Genomic DNA, 19,313 nt, shown 5'->3' with positions numbered 1-19,313 from the left:
ATAGACTCAAGTGAGGAAGACCAGAGGTCCCCAGAGAGGAAGGCCCTGGCTGAGACCCGACCAGAGCCTGCCCCCAGGACCTTCCCTCCCCCTGTCTTGACCAAGCCCACCACTGGCATCCCAAAGCCACCCGTACCGAGTGCCAAGCCTGCCCTCAGCCCCCGCATCTCTGGACCACTGAAGACCCGCACAAGCAGCAGCAGGAGCATTGGTAGGCATGGCAACAGTTTCATTATCAGAGCAAAGGCATGGCAACAGTGTTCGTAGCAGAGCAAAGCATTCTGGGAGTGAATTACAAAAAAAGGGAGACTCTGTTACCTCTGTGGGAACAAATACCTGACTATATACTGTATGTTTCAGTAATCGCTCTTCCTTCTTCTCCCTACGTATTGTGTCTGTCTGTGTGTCAATACATCCATCTGTCTATCAATCAATCAATCAGATGAGAGTCCTGATTCTGCCAGTGGTGGTTCGTCCCCAAAAGTGCCAGGTCCTTCCCAAGTGCCTATACCTGCCCAGGGCCACAAGAGGGCGCCCTCCGATGCGGAGTTGGAGAGTGTAATGAGTCCATCCCCTGAAGACCCTGAGAGCAGGGAGTGTCTCTCTGGTGAGCTGCCATTTATTAACATATCTGACATCCTGCTGTCCTCCCTGTTGTGGAGTGATTCTTACATGGAGGAATGTCTTGTGAAAGCACAAGTGTATTGTACACAACATTGGATATGATGGAGGGGGAAAACAGCAAGGTGTTAAGCTAGCATTTCAACATTATCATCGAACATTTGTATAAAATGTAAAGTCAAAGTCAAGTAACATAATAATATAGTGTTTCTGGATGACTAAAACTTGTGCTTCATGTGCACCACCTAGGGCAAGTACGCAGTCATACAGGCTACTACATACAAAAAACAGTATGATGAAATCACGTGTAAGAGTTTACCAGATGAGCTGCTTTGATCCGTTACAGAGGTAGCAGGAGACAGCAGTGTATTCGATTTGGACCAGGACCCTGCCGCTGTCAAACACTCATCCTCCCTTCGCTGCTCAACCAATCCTGTTGTGGAATCAGATGATCGACAGCGAATCAAGTCCCTCCCCACACCTAGTACGTCCTATCAATTATTTTTCTACTTTGTTTTATATTGGAATAAAGTGCTAAAAATGCCATGATTATGGTGATGGTAATGATGATGATGATGATGATGATGATGATGAAGAATACTATAAGGGGAATGCAAATAACCCCATAACGATGTTGAGATCCGGATTTCAGTTTGTTGATGTTTATTGTTTATTGTTGCTGCAGTGAAATTCTTCCCTGAAGACGACATAGTCCTCAGTCCTGGTCTGCCTCCCCCTCCCCTTGACCTGCCTGAACCCATCCCAGAGGACCAACCCCCAGACGCAGACACCGACGCCTAGACTCCCTCCTCTCCTCACCACACACCAAATGAATGAAGATTTCCCCTCTGTCTAAAAAGGCAAAGCAACACATGACTCTGACTCTTCCTACTCCTGCCATTGACTCTGACTCTTCCTACTCCTGCCTAACCCTAGGAAATACAAATTTCAAAATATCATAACTACTCTTTCATGGCATTGTTTTTTTTTTTTGGCCAGAATTGCAATGTACCTTCACTGTGGTTATGGGCACACATCACACAGAAGTGCCGAAAGAGAGGTACAAAGAGGTGTTCTCATTTCAAAAGAAACCGGAAGAGTCTTTTGGGATGCTAGTGCACATGAAAGACAGTATACCTTGTGGCGTCTGACTGGGATCAATAGCAACTCTAATGGTGTTGCTCCCCCTGGTGGTCCCTGTGATGAACTACAGAGGACAAACAAAAAGGAGGCCAGTGAAGACTGAATAGCTGGGACTCGCATAGCCAGTCATGTATTAAAGAGACATGCAGAAACAGTTGGTCAGTGAATGAAATGTTTGTTTTTATCCTCTGGTAAGTCAGTTTATCAGGGGAGTTTTTCTTAGTTGCATTAGTTGAGAGTAAATCAGCTATTATATGACTTATGCCAAATAGTCTTATAATGTAAAGTATGTTTCTGTATATGTGCAATATATGTTCATTCAGTGTAAGATCTATACCCTCAGTTATGATTCACTATACCTGTGAAAGTCTTATATGAGGTAAAAAGTTTGGGGAATATTTTGTTAAATACATGCATGTATGAATGGGTACATGGTGATGGTTTTCTGCACCTCTGTGTGATTATTTTAAAGTAAAATGCAGTTACTAATACTGCACATCTACCGCATTATTTATCTCTGAGTATTAATGTGTAAACCGAAGACATTTGACAAGGACATCTTTTTTTTTTGCAAGATAGACTGACAGAAAAACTTTGTCTAGATCAGTGTTCTCCTCTTTTTGTTCAGATGACTTTGTCATACATCTTTGCACTGCCCTAAGTTGTCCATATCTTATACACAAAATGTATATTTGTGCCAATAAAATATTTCACACAAATTGAAATGAGTCAACTAAAATGTGCTTTTTGGAGGCAAACTTTTTGTTTAATGGTGTATTATCATTATCATTACAGACAGTGCAGTGGTGACGAAGATGTTCTTATATATTTATGAATATGTTTGCTTTGATACAGCTTCTTGGATGCATTCTCCACATAAAGTCATCTGTCCACTTTACCCGTAGGCGTTATTCTAAGTAGCCCACCATTCCCTCCCATACAAAATAGGGAGGTGGAGTTTAGTACGTTGAAATAGGACATAGCATTAAACCTTCAGTAACGAGATAGCTCTCTGTGCCAATAACTTCACATCTGAGTTCGTTATTCCAGTTTTAATTTGGTACCATGGACAGCACCGTCGCAAATCTGGACGCCGCCTCTTTTTTGCAAATCTGGACGCATTTTGACTTTCATGGTACACTATTATTGAGTGATTCTAAAGTTATTGTTAATTAGATAGTACATTTAGGTTATTTCTGTTACCATTAAGTTTCCCAAAACTTACCACGGATTGTTTTTTTTTTCAGATAATGGCTTTATCGAGGGGAAAGAGCTGGATGAGTTTTTCCGGTTTATAATGAATAAACTTGGGCTAAGCGTAAGTATATCTAATACAGACAGATCAATATCGCAAAAAACTATTCCACTAAATCGAGACAGGTTTTACAAAAGTGTGGGAAAATATTTTTGCAATCGAGTTTTACACATCAGATAAGGGCATGAGAGATCAAACTGACACGATATTGTATTTTAAGGAGGACGAGACAGAGGATAAACTGCCGAGATTGAAAGAAAACTTGATGTCTTTGTATGGCACAACCACGGATGGTCGCTTGCAGATTCATGAGGTGTGCTCAACTACGACATCTGTTTGGGGAAATGTATGCAGAATGCTCAAATGCGAAACTTTGGATGGAGTCAAGTTATATGCTGTCAGTCTGGTCATAGATGTTTTATGTAACAAAACTGAAGGATGTTTCAATTGTCAATAATAAACACGCACGGGTTCCACGGGAGGCATATTTTTAACCTGTTGCTTATTATTCTATGTCTGGGGCTAAGTGTACTGGAGTCCTGTGCACGCAATAAGGGGCCATCCATAATTTTAGGAAAAACCTAATTAACATCAATGTTTTGTGGTATTGCAGATGGCTAACATGCTTCTGCCTGAAGATGAAAACTTCTTGCTCCTGTTCCGCAGAGAGACTCCGCTAAACAGCAGTGTGGAATTCATGAGGGTAAGAATACGTCCAATGGTTGTGATGCAGTTTATTGTTTAAAATGCTCCCAGCACTCAGCTAATAGTTGTGAGGAACGTGAGACTTTGTATTAATTGACGACATTTTGGTTAAATTTATTTTTACTTTTACAAACCCCATCTTTTCAGATTTGGAGGAACTATGACGCAGATGGTAGTGGTTACATTTCATCCGGAGAGCTAAAAGTAAGACCGATAAACCCTGTATGTTAAAATCTGTCACAGGAAGTAGGGAATAAATTGATTGCTGTAAATAGATACACAGAGAATTGTTTGTGCAGATATCAATGGCCACTTGCTTAAATTATTGGTTACTTTTCCTTGGGTCCATACAGAGTTTCCTACAGGATCTGTTTCTGCAGCAGAAGAGGCAGATTTCCTCAGACAAACTCCAGGAGTACACTGACACCATGGTAATCTCATTACTCTTGACTTAGTCTCTGATGTCTTGTTGCTGGTTCAAACCATGCAAAGAAAAGGAAATCAGTATCTCACTGAGCCAATCGGCTTTCCCCCCATAGGGACACCATAGCTAGATTAGATTTGAAGAGGTTGTTCAAGCATGTTGTTCTGCATGTGGTTTATTATTACGGGGACAAAGTTATTAAAGATGGAATTGGTCAGGTGTCAGATATGTGTCTCTGATGCCTTTGAGTGTTATATATTATGCTAATGCATTGGGTGCAAGAATTGAAGGGCTCAAGACCTCATCCTCACAATGCTGCTTATTATCTTGCTCAAGTAGCTCTCCCAATGATGGAAAGGAGATCCATATGAGTTCTGTGATTCTTTTGTGTGCCTGTGAGTGTAATTGGATGCGGACAGGACAGGACAACTGTGTTCAATATGAAGCTGGATTATAATAACATCCTTACTGTGTTGGCACAACATTGGTCTCAAGAGAGTAGCCAACGCTGGCTCTCACTCACCATTTATACCATGCATTAATACCTGCAGGAGATTTCACTGTTCTGTGGGAAGGCTGCTGGGATTAAAGTGGTTCTATGTTCTATGTTCTATGTTCTTTGTCGAGAAGGGGAACACATGCTGTGTTCTCAGTGTGCTCATTTTACATTTCTTGACAGATGCTGTTGTTTGATAAAGACAGAGATGGCCGTCTGGATTTGAATGATTTAGCTAGGTAATAGTCATGCTTCTCCATTACCACACCAAGGGCAGTGTCAGTCTTTACAGACTAACATAACATGACTGTGCATTTCTGTTATTGTTGTTATATTTTAATTCATTTTCTCGTATTAATTTGTTCATTTGTGCCGTGAATGTTTCCCCTCTAGAATTCTAGCACTTAAAGAGAATTTCCTTCTGAAGTTTGAGATGGAGGTGAGTATGTTTCTTTGTTAAGTATAAGTGGTTTTAATCATAGTTTTCTAAATGTGTCAACAATTACATCTTTAAAGTAGCCTACTGCATTACGTGTTTCTTTTGGCTAATGTAAGCTCGAAAGATCACCTTACCTGACACCTTGTCATCCTTACATAATGTCATTAATTACTGTTGATAATTGTAGGCATGCACTCAAGAAGAGAGAAAACGGGATTTTGAGAAGATATTTGCTCACTATGATGTGGTAAGCTAATTCTAAATGCAAAGATTGCCGAAGGCATTTACATATACGTGTATAATCAGTGAATGGAAATATGTTTAGTTTTTTCCTACTTTTCTACTTTCTTGCTCCCAGAGTAAGACAGGAGCTTTAGAGGGACCCGAGGTGGACGGTTTTGTGAAAGACATGATGGAGCTTGTGATGGTGAGGCACTGTTAACCAGCTACTGATGTTATGGATGTTGCAATCTTTTTGTCTGTGACCGTCATTCACAATAAACATGCCTCATGACAGTCACCAAATGTGTGTGCAGAATAGTCTACTGAAAATCAGTGAAAGTGACATTTCTTTCCTTAATATTGACCGATATTGAACTGAAGAGTAAACTACTTTACTTTGCCCTTCTCAGTTGTACAGTGGCAGCTGTTTCCTTCTATCAGTTCTTAGTCCAGACTAATTCTGTGTTTTTCTGAAAGCCGGGCATCACTGGAGCTGACCTGGACAAGTTCCGGAAGTCTTTAATGGGCCATTGTGATGTCAACGGGGATGGAAAGATTCAGAAGAATGAGCTGGCACTGTGTCTAGGGCTGAAGTTCAATTCTTAAAGTCTCCGTAGCAGGAGAAGGGAAAGAGAGCATGTTTTTACACATCATCATTGAAGGTCATCACATCCTAGTCACTAATGCCAAACTTGCTGATAATGTGATACTATATGTACGCTTTTAAATTACCAGGCATGGTGGCTTGAAGACAAAGCAATTGGACATTGCATGACCTGTTTTAAGGAGTGTTGCTCATATCATAGGCTCCGGTAAAGCTGTGATTGTCTGTTGGTGATTGTTAATCTATTTTATGAATTTTAGATTAGTCAGCTTCAGTGCACTCAGAATGTAGCAATAAGAGCACTGTAAATGTATCACCTTCTATAATGAGTGTCCTCTGTTAAAATATTTTTCTCATCCTCATTTAAGTACCAAGGTGTAGCTACATGTATGTTAGCACAATAACAAACTAAACATACATTTAAAATATAAACAAAACTAACTCTTCAATCAATACATGGCAATGTCATCAAAGTGCTTGTTAAATACACATCATAATACCAATTAATGTATAACTCAACACTTTCTTTGAACTCTACGTTTTTGATTTGTAACCTTACTGATGTTTCAGGCTCTTTTAAGATCAATAAATATGCTTGATTCACATGGCCTGGTAATCAGTCCCCACTGAGCTACTTGGCAAGAGCTACCTGGAATAATGCATTGATGTATTGATCGCTTCCAGAATAAAATATCATCTTGGGATTCATTCAGGCTCTTTCATTCAGTCAGTAGTCCCATAACCAAATCTCTGGTGTTCTTATTATTAATGGAAGAAGGTATTTCAAACAGGGATGCAATTATGGTCTTGATGTGAATTGAGCTTGTAAGATCAGCTTTGAAAATTATTTTAGCTGCTTTCTATGGCATGATTGAGGAAATTATTCATCAAACACATAAGGAGTGAAAGATTGATCGTTTTCTCTCTGATTTAATCTGGATCTGGAGTCATTTGGAGTACATTGGATTACAGTCCAGTTTAGGTGGACCTCAAACGGTGCTGACTGTTTTAACCACTCCTCTTTCTTGTCATTACTAACATTTTGCCTAGACCTCCTGTACTGTATTTACTATCCGTTTCAAAGCTTAAGTGTCTCTGAATAGAGTGAGGTCAAAGAGGAAGTTAGAAGTGATTCTGTTCTATATACACAGACACACACACTCTTACCCTCTTATTCCCATTTTTGTGAGACTTCACATTTTACTAAATAAACTTCTTAGAGTTCAACAGACAAGCAGTACAGCTCATGTTCAGTATGAGGTTTGAAATAACATGCTGAACCTGCAATCCTTAATCCTTAACCTGTAATGTCCTAGTTTGGAGATACTGTCTATTCTTATTTTCCATCACATCCTTATGGCCCTAATTAAATTGACGGGCAATGAGCAAAGTCCATCACACATGGACTAAAGCTATCGTGTGGCGTGTGGACGCGTTGTGCCGACCCACCCATGTTTATGGTTAGGATGTTGCTCATGGTATTAAATTAGCAAAATGATTTTGCCAAGCTATTAAATTAGCTTTAGTTCATGTGTGGCTTTGCTTGTTGCCAGTTGCCTGTCAATTAAATTAGGGCACCTAATGTTCAACTGCTCTGTCGTAACAAAACAGTGCTCGAGGTGATGTGATGGGTTTGCCAAAATGGATGAGATGCTATGCCAAGTGCAAACACGTACGGAGATGGAATAATATGGCTGAGTAAGTTGTCCCTTGTCCCTCCTAAGCCATTTTTAAGAGCTAATGAGTCTAATGTTGACTTACTGTTACACTGATTACCCCTACCGATATAAACAAACATGTTGGTTTTCACTTGCGATGTTTTTTAGTCTGGCTGTGAATCTCATGAATGCATTTCTGCAAATACAGTCTGTCAGAGAGCTCTAAGTGATGCATCTCTGGTAATGCCTCAGTACACAGACATGTACACACACACACACACACACACACACACACACACACACACACACACACACACACACACACACACACACACACACACACACACACACACACACACACACACACACACACACACACACACAGACACAGACACAGACACAGACACAGACACAGACACAGACACACACACACACACACACACACACACACACACTCACCTGGGCAAACATGGTAAGAGGATAAAGGGAAATTGTATAATGCATGCGAGAAAAATACTGAAGCAACAGGTGGCATCCAATAAAAGGGAACATTTCTAATGGACAGATCATTATGCTGTCGGCAGCTGTATAACCACCAACCAAACTGCTTTCCTTTTTCAAATAGCAGTTTTCAGTGTTTGTGCCATTTTTGTCTTGTAAAGGCCAAGAGGAGGGCTTCGATAATAATCTTGTGAGGGATGATAGATGTGAGTGAAATTAAATGTGTTTCTATAATGCTTGGAAACCACTGCGCGCAGAAAAGCCGCATCAGCCAAACACCATGGCAACTGAATGGATAGCTGCCACGCAGGGGCCACAAACGCAAACACAGTGGGCCACTTATGACTGTGCAGCTAAAAGGTCTTACACACAAGCACAGGATAAATCGAATCCAAAAGCCACAGTGTGGACGGCAGGTTTGCGAGCTGGTGACACAATTGTGTTTTGGAGCACTGGTCTGCAGGTGCTTTACAGAGGCAGGCACTCCCTCCAACACCGCAGCTAATAACAGGCAGGGTAATTACAGAGAGCTGTGGTTGACAGTTTACATGTTCAACTAAAGGGTCATTTCCGCAGATGTGGCACAATGGTTGTTCTGTTAGCAGAGGTTGAACTGGCTCCTGAAGCTATTTTTCTGTAGTTTTACGAATGTTAAAAATTGCCAAATTCATACAAAATTGCATTTTGGTCTCCTGTCATCTGAGGGGGACTCTGCTAAAGCTAAGTACCTATTAAGCTCATTGACAGACAATTTGAAAAGGCCCTTCTAATAGCTCTCTGACAAGGAAAATCGGTCCTTTTACTTTATAATTTTCTCCAATGGCTGTTGTTTTTTTATCCACATATTTATTCTTTCGATGAACCAGTTCAACTGTTGGCTTGTGGCTATTTTGATTAGTCTGAGTATGTCATCCATCCTCGTCGTTCCTTCCACCACAGCTCTTCTCCGCAGCAGCTGAAGTGGAACACACATGTGAGCTGGTTTCCCCTCACCAGTCCCCATCCATTCACTCCGTACTGAGTGGCTTTACAGATGGGTAACCCACACAGGCCTCTGATTCCTGTAATTTCATTGCTCTGGGCCTGTGCCGGGGGCTAATGGCACTGTTGCCATCTGTCATTACCAGCCTCACTCTGTGGTTATAGTGTCAGTCTCAGCCGCTTGGCCCTGTGGTCCCTCGCATTCAGGGCCCTTTCAGTCCCACCCGCCAGCCACCGGCACAAAGAGAGCTGTTAGGAGCCAGGCCAACACCGCTGCAAGAGACTGGGGATAATTAGACGGCAGGGGCTGGGTGCGGGGTCTGGCGAGGTGGTCATAGTTGGAGGGTGCAATGGGGGGGGGGGGGGGGGGGGGGGGGGGGTTGGAGCCTGAGGTTTGGAGAGGGAGAGGGAGAGGGAGAAGGAGGAGTCCAGGCTTGCTGCTGAGACTCTGATGTGGTGGCCTTCGCACAGCTGAAGCTTGGGGAAAACACAGGGCCTTGGAGCCTGACAGATTAATTAAGGCACTCGGAACCATAGCTCAGAGATTTGGGGACGTAGCTTGCCCTGATTTCTTCTGTGGCAGGGAGGACTAGAAATGTGTGTCTGTTGGGGTAGAAGAGTGGGATGGGGTGTTGTCTTTGGTGATTTATCTGTATTGAAATGTTCATACTAGACCACACTTATTGTGGAATATGGCCAGGAGAGAATCAGATCTATTCTTCTAAGATGAAATATCAAAATTCTCAGATGACATTCAGCTATTATCAGCTTCATACTGAATACCAAATCCACTTCTAACATTATTTCTAGATAATCGAATCCAAAATAGTGGATACAAACCCCTCATGTAAGAAAATTGGTGACAATTCCTTCACCCTCTACCCAATACTGACATAAAACATCATTGATATGTAGCCCTTCTATTTTACTACTACATGTCTGTTTTGCAGCTAAAGTATAAAGCAATGTTTTGGTATTGATTCGAGCACAGTGCTGATTAATCACACGAGGACCTCTAGTGGACAACAAATTGAACAGGGTAATATCGGTTTACAAACTCGTTTTAAGATCGGAGTCGAGTCGGAGGTATTCTGTAGCCTATATTGCGGACTAAACTTGGAACCTATATATTTAAAATATAAAACTTAGTAAGCTGCAGATTTTTCTGAAAAATCCCAAACTTCTTTTAACGACAATTTTGTCACCGGTCCAACTCTACCGGGCAAAATATATGTGTGGTTTTTCGTCATGAGATATTATTTTACGCCATGTAAAAGGTAATCACGGGGTGGCGCTAGTGAGCTAGAACCAAATTCGGGAGGATATTCAGAACCAGGCTACTCATTTTCAGATCAAACATCCACAAAGGCCCCAAGGAGGATATCTTTTTTTTTCTCGTAATATAAACATTTCCTCTGCATGTAATTCAAATTTTGGTATCCATTTATAGACATATTAAACAGGTGGCAATAGTAGTTTTAAAATCTAAAATTAAAACCTCCCGATAAACCTGAATTATTTTAAACGTTGGGTAGCCTAATATTTAGACCAGCTCCGTCAGAGGAGAATTGAGAAAAGAAGCTCGTTCTGCATGACCTAGCTGTGTATAGGTCCAGCAGGCGATAGAGTAGAAGCTTTTGCCGTTAACCTGTTAGCTTCCTATGAAGTGTAGCCTACAAAGGCGGGGCAATGCGTTCGCACGCGGCTGAGCTCAGGGGCGCGCATAGAGCAAGTCTGTATTGCTTGAAGTTGAAGTCAGATGAGGGTCGGAACTCACTTGAAATGTTATTGATTTAGATATACGCATAGTGGGCAGTTAATTTCTTCACACAACAATACAACCTCACAGGTTTTTTCTTTTTTCTGTATTGGTTTAAAGGCTACAGGAGGTTTTGGATCTGCAATCTGGAATGGAACCATGGAACTTAAACCAGTGTGGAAACTAGGACTGCCTTGAAATCTGGTCGTGGTCGTTCAATGAATTTTCCTCTCCATCGTTGGAGAGTGCTGCGTATAGGCTACTCACGCAGACGGGATACCGCAGAAGTCTCTGAGCGGAATTACACATCCAGTAGAAAAAACGTCTGCTGTCTACAGAATTTGGTGGTCACTCTCCAGGAAACGAAAGTAAACAAATTACACCAGGGTGTTTACAGAATAAACAATAAACGCAGGGTAGAAAATGGAGACGGTCATGGAGAGAGAATGCAGTGCGCTTGGAGGACTTTTTCAAACAGTCATTGGCGACATGAAGGTAATACAATTGATATAAAATGTTAACGTGCACCTTTAAGGTACTTTTTACGTTATTCGGCATTGTGTAAACGACTATAGCCTACGGTGTGACCTGCTGTATAGGCAAGATAGCGGTGGGCTACCCACAGACATTCACTGTGGTTAAAGCCCACATCTTGACTGACTAAAGGCAGAAATTAATGACAGGGCGTTAACGATGTCTTTGTCGTATCTGGCGTTGAACTGTGTTGTGTCTTGTGTGACGCGATTTGTATAGTGCAATGAATGAACAGGCAAGGTTGGCCCTATCTATGTCAATTGTCTGCTATTTTGAGCATGAACTGGATCTCTGCGAAGATGCTAATTTAGAGGACATTGATAGGAGTGGTTGACAACAATGTAACAGATTTGATAAGCTTCCAGCTGCGAAAATGAGTCTTGTAAAATCACTAATCAGAGAGACTTATCCACTGTGTCAGTAACAATTGATGTCAATGTCTTTCTGTCTCATGTGTTTGGTAGCACATCGTTTGATTGTTCCTGCTGTTCCCTATATGAACAGCGGCGGCCTATTACGCACACAAATTGTGATAACCAAAAGTAATAGGTTATCTTCAGTAAATAAAACTTGGGCGCACGGAGGCAAAGTTTGGTTTAGATTTATATAACTGAATTAAAATGGCTTTCCAGAGCTGATCAATATAAAGCTCCACAATTGGTTGGTTCGCATTGCAATGCCTCCATTGACAGCCGCGTTCACACCTGTTCCAGATTATGGAATGCGGGAAGCGGCAGGTGACCTCAAAGGCCAGAGGGGTTAGCCATAGAATTACTGGGGCCAAGCGTAAAGTTGGGCTGCCATTTGGGGGGTGGATGGGCAGAACTTCGTTGATGGGGGAGAAAAGACATAAAACCCACTCCCTCAGCTTCCACCCAGATGTGATTCTCCCTAATTTGGTTTATTCTATATGTTTGTGTTAAAGTGGACTTCTAAATTGAGGTCGACTTATAACAACGTTAAAGTAGTTCTGTTCTAGTTGTAAATAATAAGATTGAGAAGTTGAGACTTGATTCAACCTGTAGTTATCTAATTATAACAGGACATAACCGTTAAATAACCTATTCCTATTGAAGAACACTTAAAGACTGTCCAGACTGTACATCTATTGTCATATGAACAGGTCTCTGTCACTAGGCCCTTTCCATGACTGAGAACACTGTTGGCTGGAATGATACCGTTATAATTTCACAAATGGCATTCTGTAAGCACTAGAATAATCTTGTTTTTGGATGGTGAGGGATTTGCCAAAATGAGTTGCTAGAGTGTGTGAACGAGAGAGGCTTAGAAAGATTCTGTGGTTCTATTTGCTAATCAGTATTTTTTGGCTAAATTGAATTAGTACGTCATGGATTGTGTGTGTGTGTATGTGCATGTGTGTCTGTGTGCGAGAGTGTGTGTGTGTGTCTGTGTATGTGTGTGTGCGTGCACTTATTCATAAATGATTAATAGGCTGTTCGCACAGCTCCATTGTGTGAACAGATGTATTCTTATTCATTAGCGTAACTCAAGCCTTCCATGTAATATAGACATTTTTCCATAGGCTGCAAAAAGGGGCTTTCTTTTATGAGACCACCCCCTAACTCAACTGAATGAATGGGCCAGATCAGTTACAATCTTATTACTGCGAGACATACTTAACTTCACACACTGTCAAGATTAGCTTTCAATTTCTTAAAATACTTTCACACATGGCCTCTAGACCCATGGCAGTATCAGCATTATTAAAATCCCTCATTCAGGGGGTATATTCATCTCCACTGTCTGTCTCACCAGCTTTCCTCTCCCCATCTCCAAATGCAATTTGGGCAGGCTGGGGTTTGGACTTAATGTGATTGCACGTATTTCATACACTTTCTCTTATTAGTGCGAATAACTCTTGATCTGAATATTCCATCGTAATCGCCCGGGCTGCAGTAATCCTCTCTCTGGGGGGTGTCAGGAGATGGAATTAGGGAGGGAAAGCCTCGACCCTCCAAAAAGCCATGGTTCCAGGAAAACCCACAGCCATTACCAGTGACAGCTTTATAGCCCTGTGCCACAGGCCGCCCCACAGCAAGCGCCGAGGCACATGTGCATCTGTGCCGTGCACACAGACAGGCGCATCGAACTCCTAACAGGCTTCCACCACAGAGAGACAGAGAAAGAGAAAGTGTGTGTGTGTGTGTATGTGAGAGAGAGAGAGAGAGATGTAGAGATCGTGTTCTGGGTGATTGCTGTAGGACTAATGCAATGCGCAACATACTCTGATGTGTCTGACTCTGAATGTGAGATGTGGTTTGTGTGTGTGTGTGTGTTTGTTTTGTGGTGTGTGAAGAGAAAGCATGCTGACGGAGCTGCTGCTAGGGAGATCGAACTGCAGCGTCATCGTCCCCGCACCACAGCCCTTTTCGTGCGTTGTCACGGCAACAGTTGTAGGACACCACACAATATAAGAGAGAAATAAAAACAGAGCCAGGCTTGATTGGGGGTTGGGCAAAAGCAGGTGTAGAGATGTCAGGCGTCAAACTCCTGCGGCAGAAAAGGGGGTGGGTGGCTATCTATCTGTTTGTGTTGGGGGTGGGGTGCTACAGAATCTGACAGTTCATGGAGGAAATTCTAAATCTGACAAAAGGGGGTGACAGTATCAGTCCAGGACACACCTACGTCTCTCATAACCACCAGACAACAAATGGAGATGGCTATGGGGTTTTCCTTTGTCATTGTTGGCAGATAATGACAAAGACATCAAGACAGTGGCATGGAATCTTGAGCTGGCCACATGTTCCAAATGAACTGGCTCATCTGTTCCTGCCTCCTTGCGTCGGCTAGCCAGGACTGCCCAGGTCATAGGGGGTCAGCCCCCGTTGACCCCTGTGGTATCTAGGCTGACCAGCTGTGGTGTGGGCATGCTGGTTTTGACCTAGTCTGCACCGTTTGCAGACAGATGCTTCGCTCCGACCATAGAGATGCACCGCAGAATGCGGCCAGCTTTGGCCTCCCTGCCCACTGCCATTTTATTTATACATTCTGCTCCAATTTGTCCTGAAAGAGAGGGGTGGGGGGGGGAGAAGGGGTGAGAGAGAGAATGAGAGACAGGGAGAAAAGGAGAGAGAGAGCAAGAGTGAGAGACAGAGAGAGAAGGAGCGAGAGAGACAAGGAGAGAGAGAGAGTGAGAGACAGAGAGAGAAGGAGCAAGAGAGAGAAGGAAAGAGAGAGACTGAGAGACAGAGAGAGAAGGAGCAAGCGAGACAAGGAGAGAGAGAGAGAGTGAGCGACAGAGAGAGAAGGAGCAAGAGAGTGAAGGAAAGAGAGAGACTGAGAGACAGAGAGAGAAGGAGCAAGCGAGACAAGGAGAGAGAGAGAGAGTGAGCGACAGAGAGAGAAGGAGCAAGAGAGTGAAGGAAAGAGAGAGACTGAGAGACAGAGAGAGAAGGAGCAAGCGAGAGAAGGAGAGAGAGAGCAAGAGCGAGAGTGAGAGACAGAGAGCGAAGAGTGAAGGAGCGAGCGAGAGAAGAAGAGAGGCCATCAAGTTCAAAGCCAAGCAGACTAATCTACAGCGTAATGGAGCCAGAGTTTAGATTGCAGTAAATGGGGTCTCATGGAGCTCTCAGTGTCCACCATGTTTGTGTTCCCTCTAGATTAATGAGGCTGAGCGGACCATCCCTCATTCCTGCGATCCTCCTCCAGCTCAGCATCCGCTTAACTGTACTTTTTCATCTGTGCCAGTTTTGTACGTGCGTTTGTCCTCCATTTTACGCAGCCCCCAAAAGTCAAGCTTATCTCTTGATGTGTACTCTGGCTGGGTTTTGTTTGATGCCATCTCTGTGCAGTCCCAAAGAGACTGGAGAAATCTGGCATCTCGCAGTGGAAGGGATAGACTTGCATCATCTTTTAGCTCTGTGTGTTTGTGTGTCCTTGTGTGTGCGTTTACTGTTTGTGTTCTGTGCATGTGTGTGTGCATGTGTGTGTTATTCTTTTCTCAAATGCCTTCTCTCTCTTTTTTATCTCCCCAGAGCAGCTATCCAGTGTGGGAGGACTTCATCAGCAAAGCTGGCAAACTGCAGTCCCAGCTCAGGTGAGACATGTACCAACAGCACACATGACCCCCCTCACCCTCACCCCACCCACCCACCAAGTCTCCCCAGCTTTTAGCCTAAGATTTCATCTACCCTGCCTCTGCCATACTGACGGGCTTGTTATCAACCCGTCGAGTGAGCGAGTGGAGGGCGTGGCCCTTGGCCTCACTCCCCTACGGTTTGAGGATCACTGAGATTGGCACCGGGCTCAGAAGTTCTGCCAAGCCACGGCTGAAGGTCACCAGAGCACTCCACGTAAGACGAAGAGGAAGCAAGAAAAAAAAACAGAGCAGGCAACCCAAAACTCAATTAACCTTTCATCAGGCGAGATTAATGATCAAATCATAAACTCATTATCTTGGCCGAGGAGACTGGCACAACGTGGCAGGTGATCTATTCTGGGCCAGAGGTTATGGTGGGTTAACTCGCTCCCAAATCCAAATTCCTCTGCCCTTAGAGATGCCGATCTTTACCCTAAGAGTTGGTTTTGAGAGGGATGGGGGGGTGATAGGGGGGGCAGAGAGGGTCTCATCAACCCGGCCCTGAAAGCTCACGTCTATTCATATGCATGAGGGCCACCCCTGAGTCTCCTGTACCCCTTTTCGATGGAGGCGTCAGTCTCCTCAACAAAACCCCTAAAACAGAACTCAAGTCCAGGGCAGAGGCAAAGGAAAGATGCAAATTTTCAGTAGACGTTTGTCTTCATACTCACACAAGTTGTCTCTTAACATCACGTGAAAGTGTTGCTGTATGTAGGGTGAGGTGCTCGCTACACACACCCTCTACCAAGCAGATCGAGGCCAGAGCTTTTTTGGGAAGTCTTCCGAGTCAGCACAGCTAAAAGCGCACCTTTAAGAAAATGTGATGTTTGGCCTAAAATAGGCAAGAGTGTGTGGTTTAGCTGCACACATCTAATTTGGCTTGAAGACGGGCAGGAGACAGAGACAAAAACGCAACACCACTCTGCTCTTGGCTGGTTTGGATTTGCTGACCTGTAATGAACCCCTAACTCATAACATGCCATCCCACAGGACCCCGGCTGAGCAGGTTAAGTTCTGCCTGCTGGGCTGGGGCCCATTTGGCTGATTTTAAAGGCTTGTTATAGAAGAGGATTTTAATCCAACAGAGGCAACTTTGGAAATGAAGGTTAAGGTGACGTTTCAGGCATAATCCCAATTTGATCAAATTTGGCAGAGGATTTTTTTTTTTGTCTTTGTCCTCAGTTTTCGCTTAAATAATGTCTTGTCTTGTGAAGGGATTGGAGAAATTTGCCTAAAGGAGTAGGATCTATGCCAAAGATGTTTACCAAATTTGTTTGTTGTTGTTTTTTCTAGGACAACAGTGGTTGCCGTGGCTGCTTTCCTCGATGCCTTCCAGAAAGTGGCTGACCTGGCAACTGGTAGCCGTGGTAAGCTCCTGTCCCGTAATTACCCACCCCAAATCTTATCAGGGAGCTTTACTTACCACCCTTTCCCCCTAACCATCCCCACCCTCTGCTAGTCCCACACTTAAGTCCTGTTATTTTAGGTGATCAAAGGTCCCATACAACAGATGTGTCAGACTCACCTACCCCCCCCCCCCCCCCTAATGTGTCTGTGAGTCACTCATCGCACTGCTGTCACTCACCTTGGCGGGCCCGCCGCTTAATGCGCCCAAGTGTTGACGGCTTGGGAAGGTCACTGCAGAGTGGAGGCTGAGTCACTTTCAACACCCTCTCTGAGGTGGCCGGACGGCCTGCTGTTTCTCCCGCTTCCTTCTCCACCCTCTGAGCGAAAAAAGGAGGGAAAAAAAATAAACAGACCAATAAAGCGAGGACATTCAATAACAGGAGAGTGGAGAAAAGTTGCTGTCGAACAACACAGTGTGGGAGAAACGGGAAATGACATTTAGTGTCACTCGACTGAGTGACCTCCTCCTCGGCATCCCCCCATGGCTGCTGTCTGGAAGGCTTTGGGTCGTGCGTGTGGGGCGAGGTGGATGCACAGCTGGTGAAGGGGAGGCTTAGCCGCAAGTGCCAGCGGGCGTGTGGGTGCATGTGTTTGTTTGTGTGTGTGTGTGTGTGTGTGTGTGTGTGTGTGTGTTTGTGTGTCTCCAATGCTGTGTACGTGAGCCAATCCTGATGTTTTTAGGTAATCACTGCGTAGTACAGCCCCTTTTAGGGGGAAAAAAGGATTCTATTCATAGCAAACTGGAGAGCTAACATGTGTCTGACAGAGTGGTAACATCAGTGGAATGGGGTGGGATGGAGCTTGTGTGGTGTGTGTATGTGGAGGGGGGTGGGATGGTGTGTGTGTGTGTTTGTGTGTGTGTGTGTGTGTGTGTGTGTGTGTGTGTGTGTGTGTTTGTGTGTGTGTGTGTGTGTGTGTGTGTGTGTGTGTGTGTGTGTGTGTGTGTGTGTGTGTGTGTGTGTGTGTGTGGAGGGGGGTGGCTTGGGGTGCTGCCCTGCTGCCACCACACACACACACAGGCTCCCTGCAGAGAGGGGGCAGGGAGCAGACCCACCACTTATTCCCGGGTCTAATTTTAGGTTGGGTTTGCGGAGCCCACTAATGCTAGTGATCTGCAGCTGAAGCTAGCCGCTATCTGCTAGCATGCGTGCATGGTGCCCTCCACAGGGGTTAATAAATAGGAAGGCTTCAGAGAGCAAAGCGACCGCACCTTCCCCGCAGCGCCGTCACTCAGGCCCTCTCTGATCCTGGCCTGGGACCGCTCCCGTGCACAGGGCACAAGAGCATTTTCACTGGGGGAATACCCTCAAATGAAAATGTGCTTTTTTTAGAGCTATTTGATCCATCCACGCATATGTGCTTCATAAAGGGATTACTCAGTTACATATATCACTCTCTATGACAAACTCTCTCTCCTATTTAATCTTCCTCTTTCTTTAACCTGTTTTTAACCCTAGACTTTCTGCTCTACAAATCACTCCTTATCACTTCTTCTCTCACATCAATATAATAATATAATCTCGGCTGCGGAAGTCTGAGCTGGGTCACCTTTATGACGTAATAACGCCACATGCTCAACTCTCATTCCCCTAATGGGTTGAGTTTGGGAGAATTAACTGCCACAGCAGCCATAGTTTTTTTTTCAGTCTCTCCCAGAACAAACACCTTAGTGGTCAAAGGGCACCACTGTAAAGCTTTTAAAGCCACACATCAGAGGCTAGATCAGTTAGCTGCGCATATAGTAGCCCTAATTTAACAATGACTCAAGACGCAGTGCATTTGCTGGTAGCTCATACCAGGGAGATGATCTACAAATATTCAAACAGTGTTTTAAAAAAATACGAGTCGGCTTCTGCTAATTCAGAACACTTGTCTGTGGTTTTTCAGTGCATACAGAGAGAGGGCTGGGCGGTTGGCGGAGCGGCTGCATTGGCCTGCTTGTAAACAGACCCTGTGAGTGGGCACGAGCGTCTGTGGAGCATGTGGCCCAGCTTTTGCTGTGGCATCCACCCAAAATAGCGCCCTGCCTTTCTCTCTTTCACTCAATCTCCCTCTCTCTTGGCTATCTCTATTCTCTTTCTTTCAGTCCTCTTCTATCACCGTCTGGGTGTGGACTCGGCAGCCAAACAGTGCCTCATGATGACTGTGTTTATGAAACAAGCTCTGTATTCAGACTTTGTTAGCCTTAATGTGACACGTAATGGCACCTATACAGGGTGGACTAAAGCAGTGACTCTGTTTAGTCTCATTTGGTCATTGTCGGCTCTTGCTGTTTGTGCTGTTGCTGCCTATGAAACATAGTTTAAACATACTACAGCATTTTACAAGACGATTTTATTGTTGCCCTTAAGCATTTTAAAATTCCATTCTGATATGATTTCCCTTCCCTCTCAGAGGAAATACTGCAATGATACTTCTACTGTTTGTGCTTGTGTTCGATTTCCTGCCTGCTATCCGAGGAAGGG

The 19,313-nt window shown here is 43.9% G+C and overlaps 2 protein-coding genes across 4 annotated transcripts in view; both read left to right on the top strand.

Moving 5' to 3' along the window:
* Window positions 1-2,829: 2,829 nt before the first annotated feature.
* Window positions 2,830-5,911, top strand: LOC308364136 (secretagogin-like; the record flags this gene model as incomplete). Its single annotated transcript, XM_080837151.1, has 11 exons — window positions 2,830-2,899; window positions 3,012-3,082; window positions 3,240-3,332; window positions 3,633-3,722; window positions 3,872-3,928; window positions 4,078-4,155; window positions 4,828-4,883; window positions 5,038-5,083; window positions 5,271-5,330; window positions 5,442-5,510; window positions 5,783-5,911. 11 exons carry the CDS (start codon window positions 2,830-2,832, stop codon window positions 5,909-5,911), a joined length of 819 nt encoding a protein of 272 aa, XP_080693277.1.
* A 4,874-nt stretch (window positions 5,912-10,785) lies between these two features.
* Window positions 10,786-19,313, top strand: part of LOC308364838 (protein MTSS 1-like) — a 36,736-nt gene continuing 28,208 nt past the window's right edge. For all 3 annotated transcript variants that reach the window (XM_080838105.1, XM_080838104.1, XM_080838103.1), the window contains exons 1-3: window positions 10,786-11,303; window positions 15,338-15,399; window positions 16,735-16,808. In XM_080838105.1, coding sequence (XP_080694231.1) covers window positions 11,232-11,303; window positions 15,338-15,399; window positions 16,735-16,808 — 208 coding nt within the window. In that variant the 5' untranslated portion in view covers window positions 10,786-11,231. The remainder of the gene's footprint in view (window positions 11,304-15,337; window positions 15,400-16,734; window positions 16,809-19,313) is intronic.

This window comes from Sprattus sprattus (genome assembly GCF_963457725.1).
Source record: "Sprattus sprattus genome assembly, chromosome: 4".
NCBI classification, from domain to species: Eukaryota; Metazoa; Chordata; class Actinopteri; order Clupeiformes; family Clupeidae; genus Sprattus; species Sprattus sprattus.
Note: the sequence above shows the minus strand (reverse complement) of the source record. Positions and strands in the feature narration are given on the sequence as shown.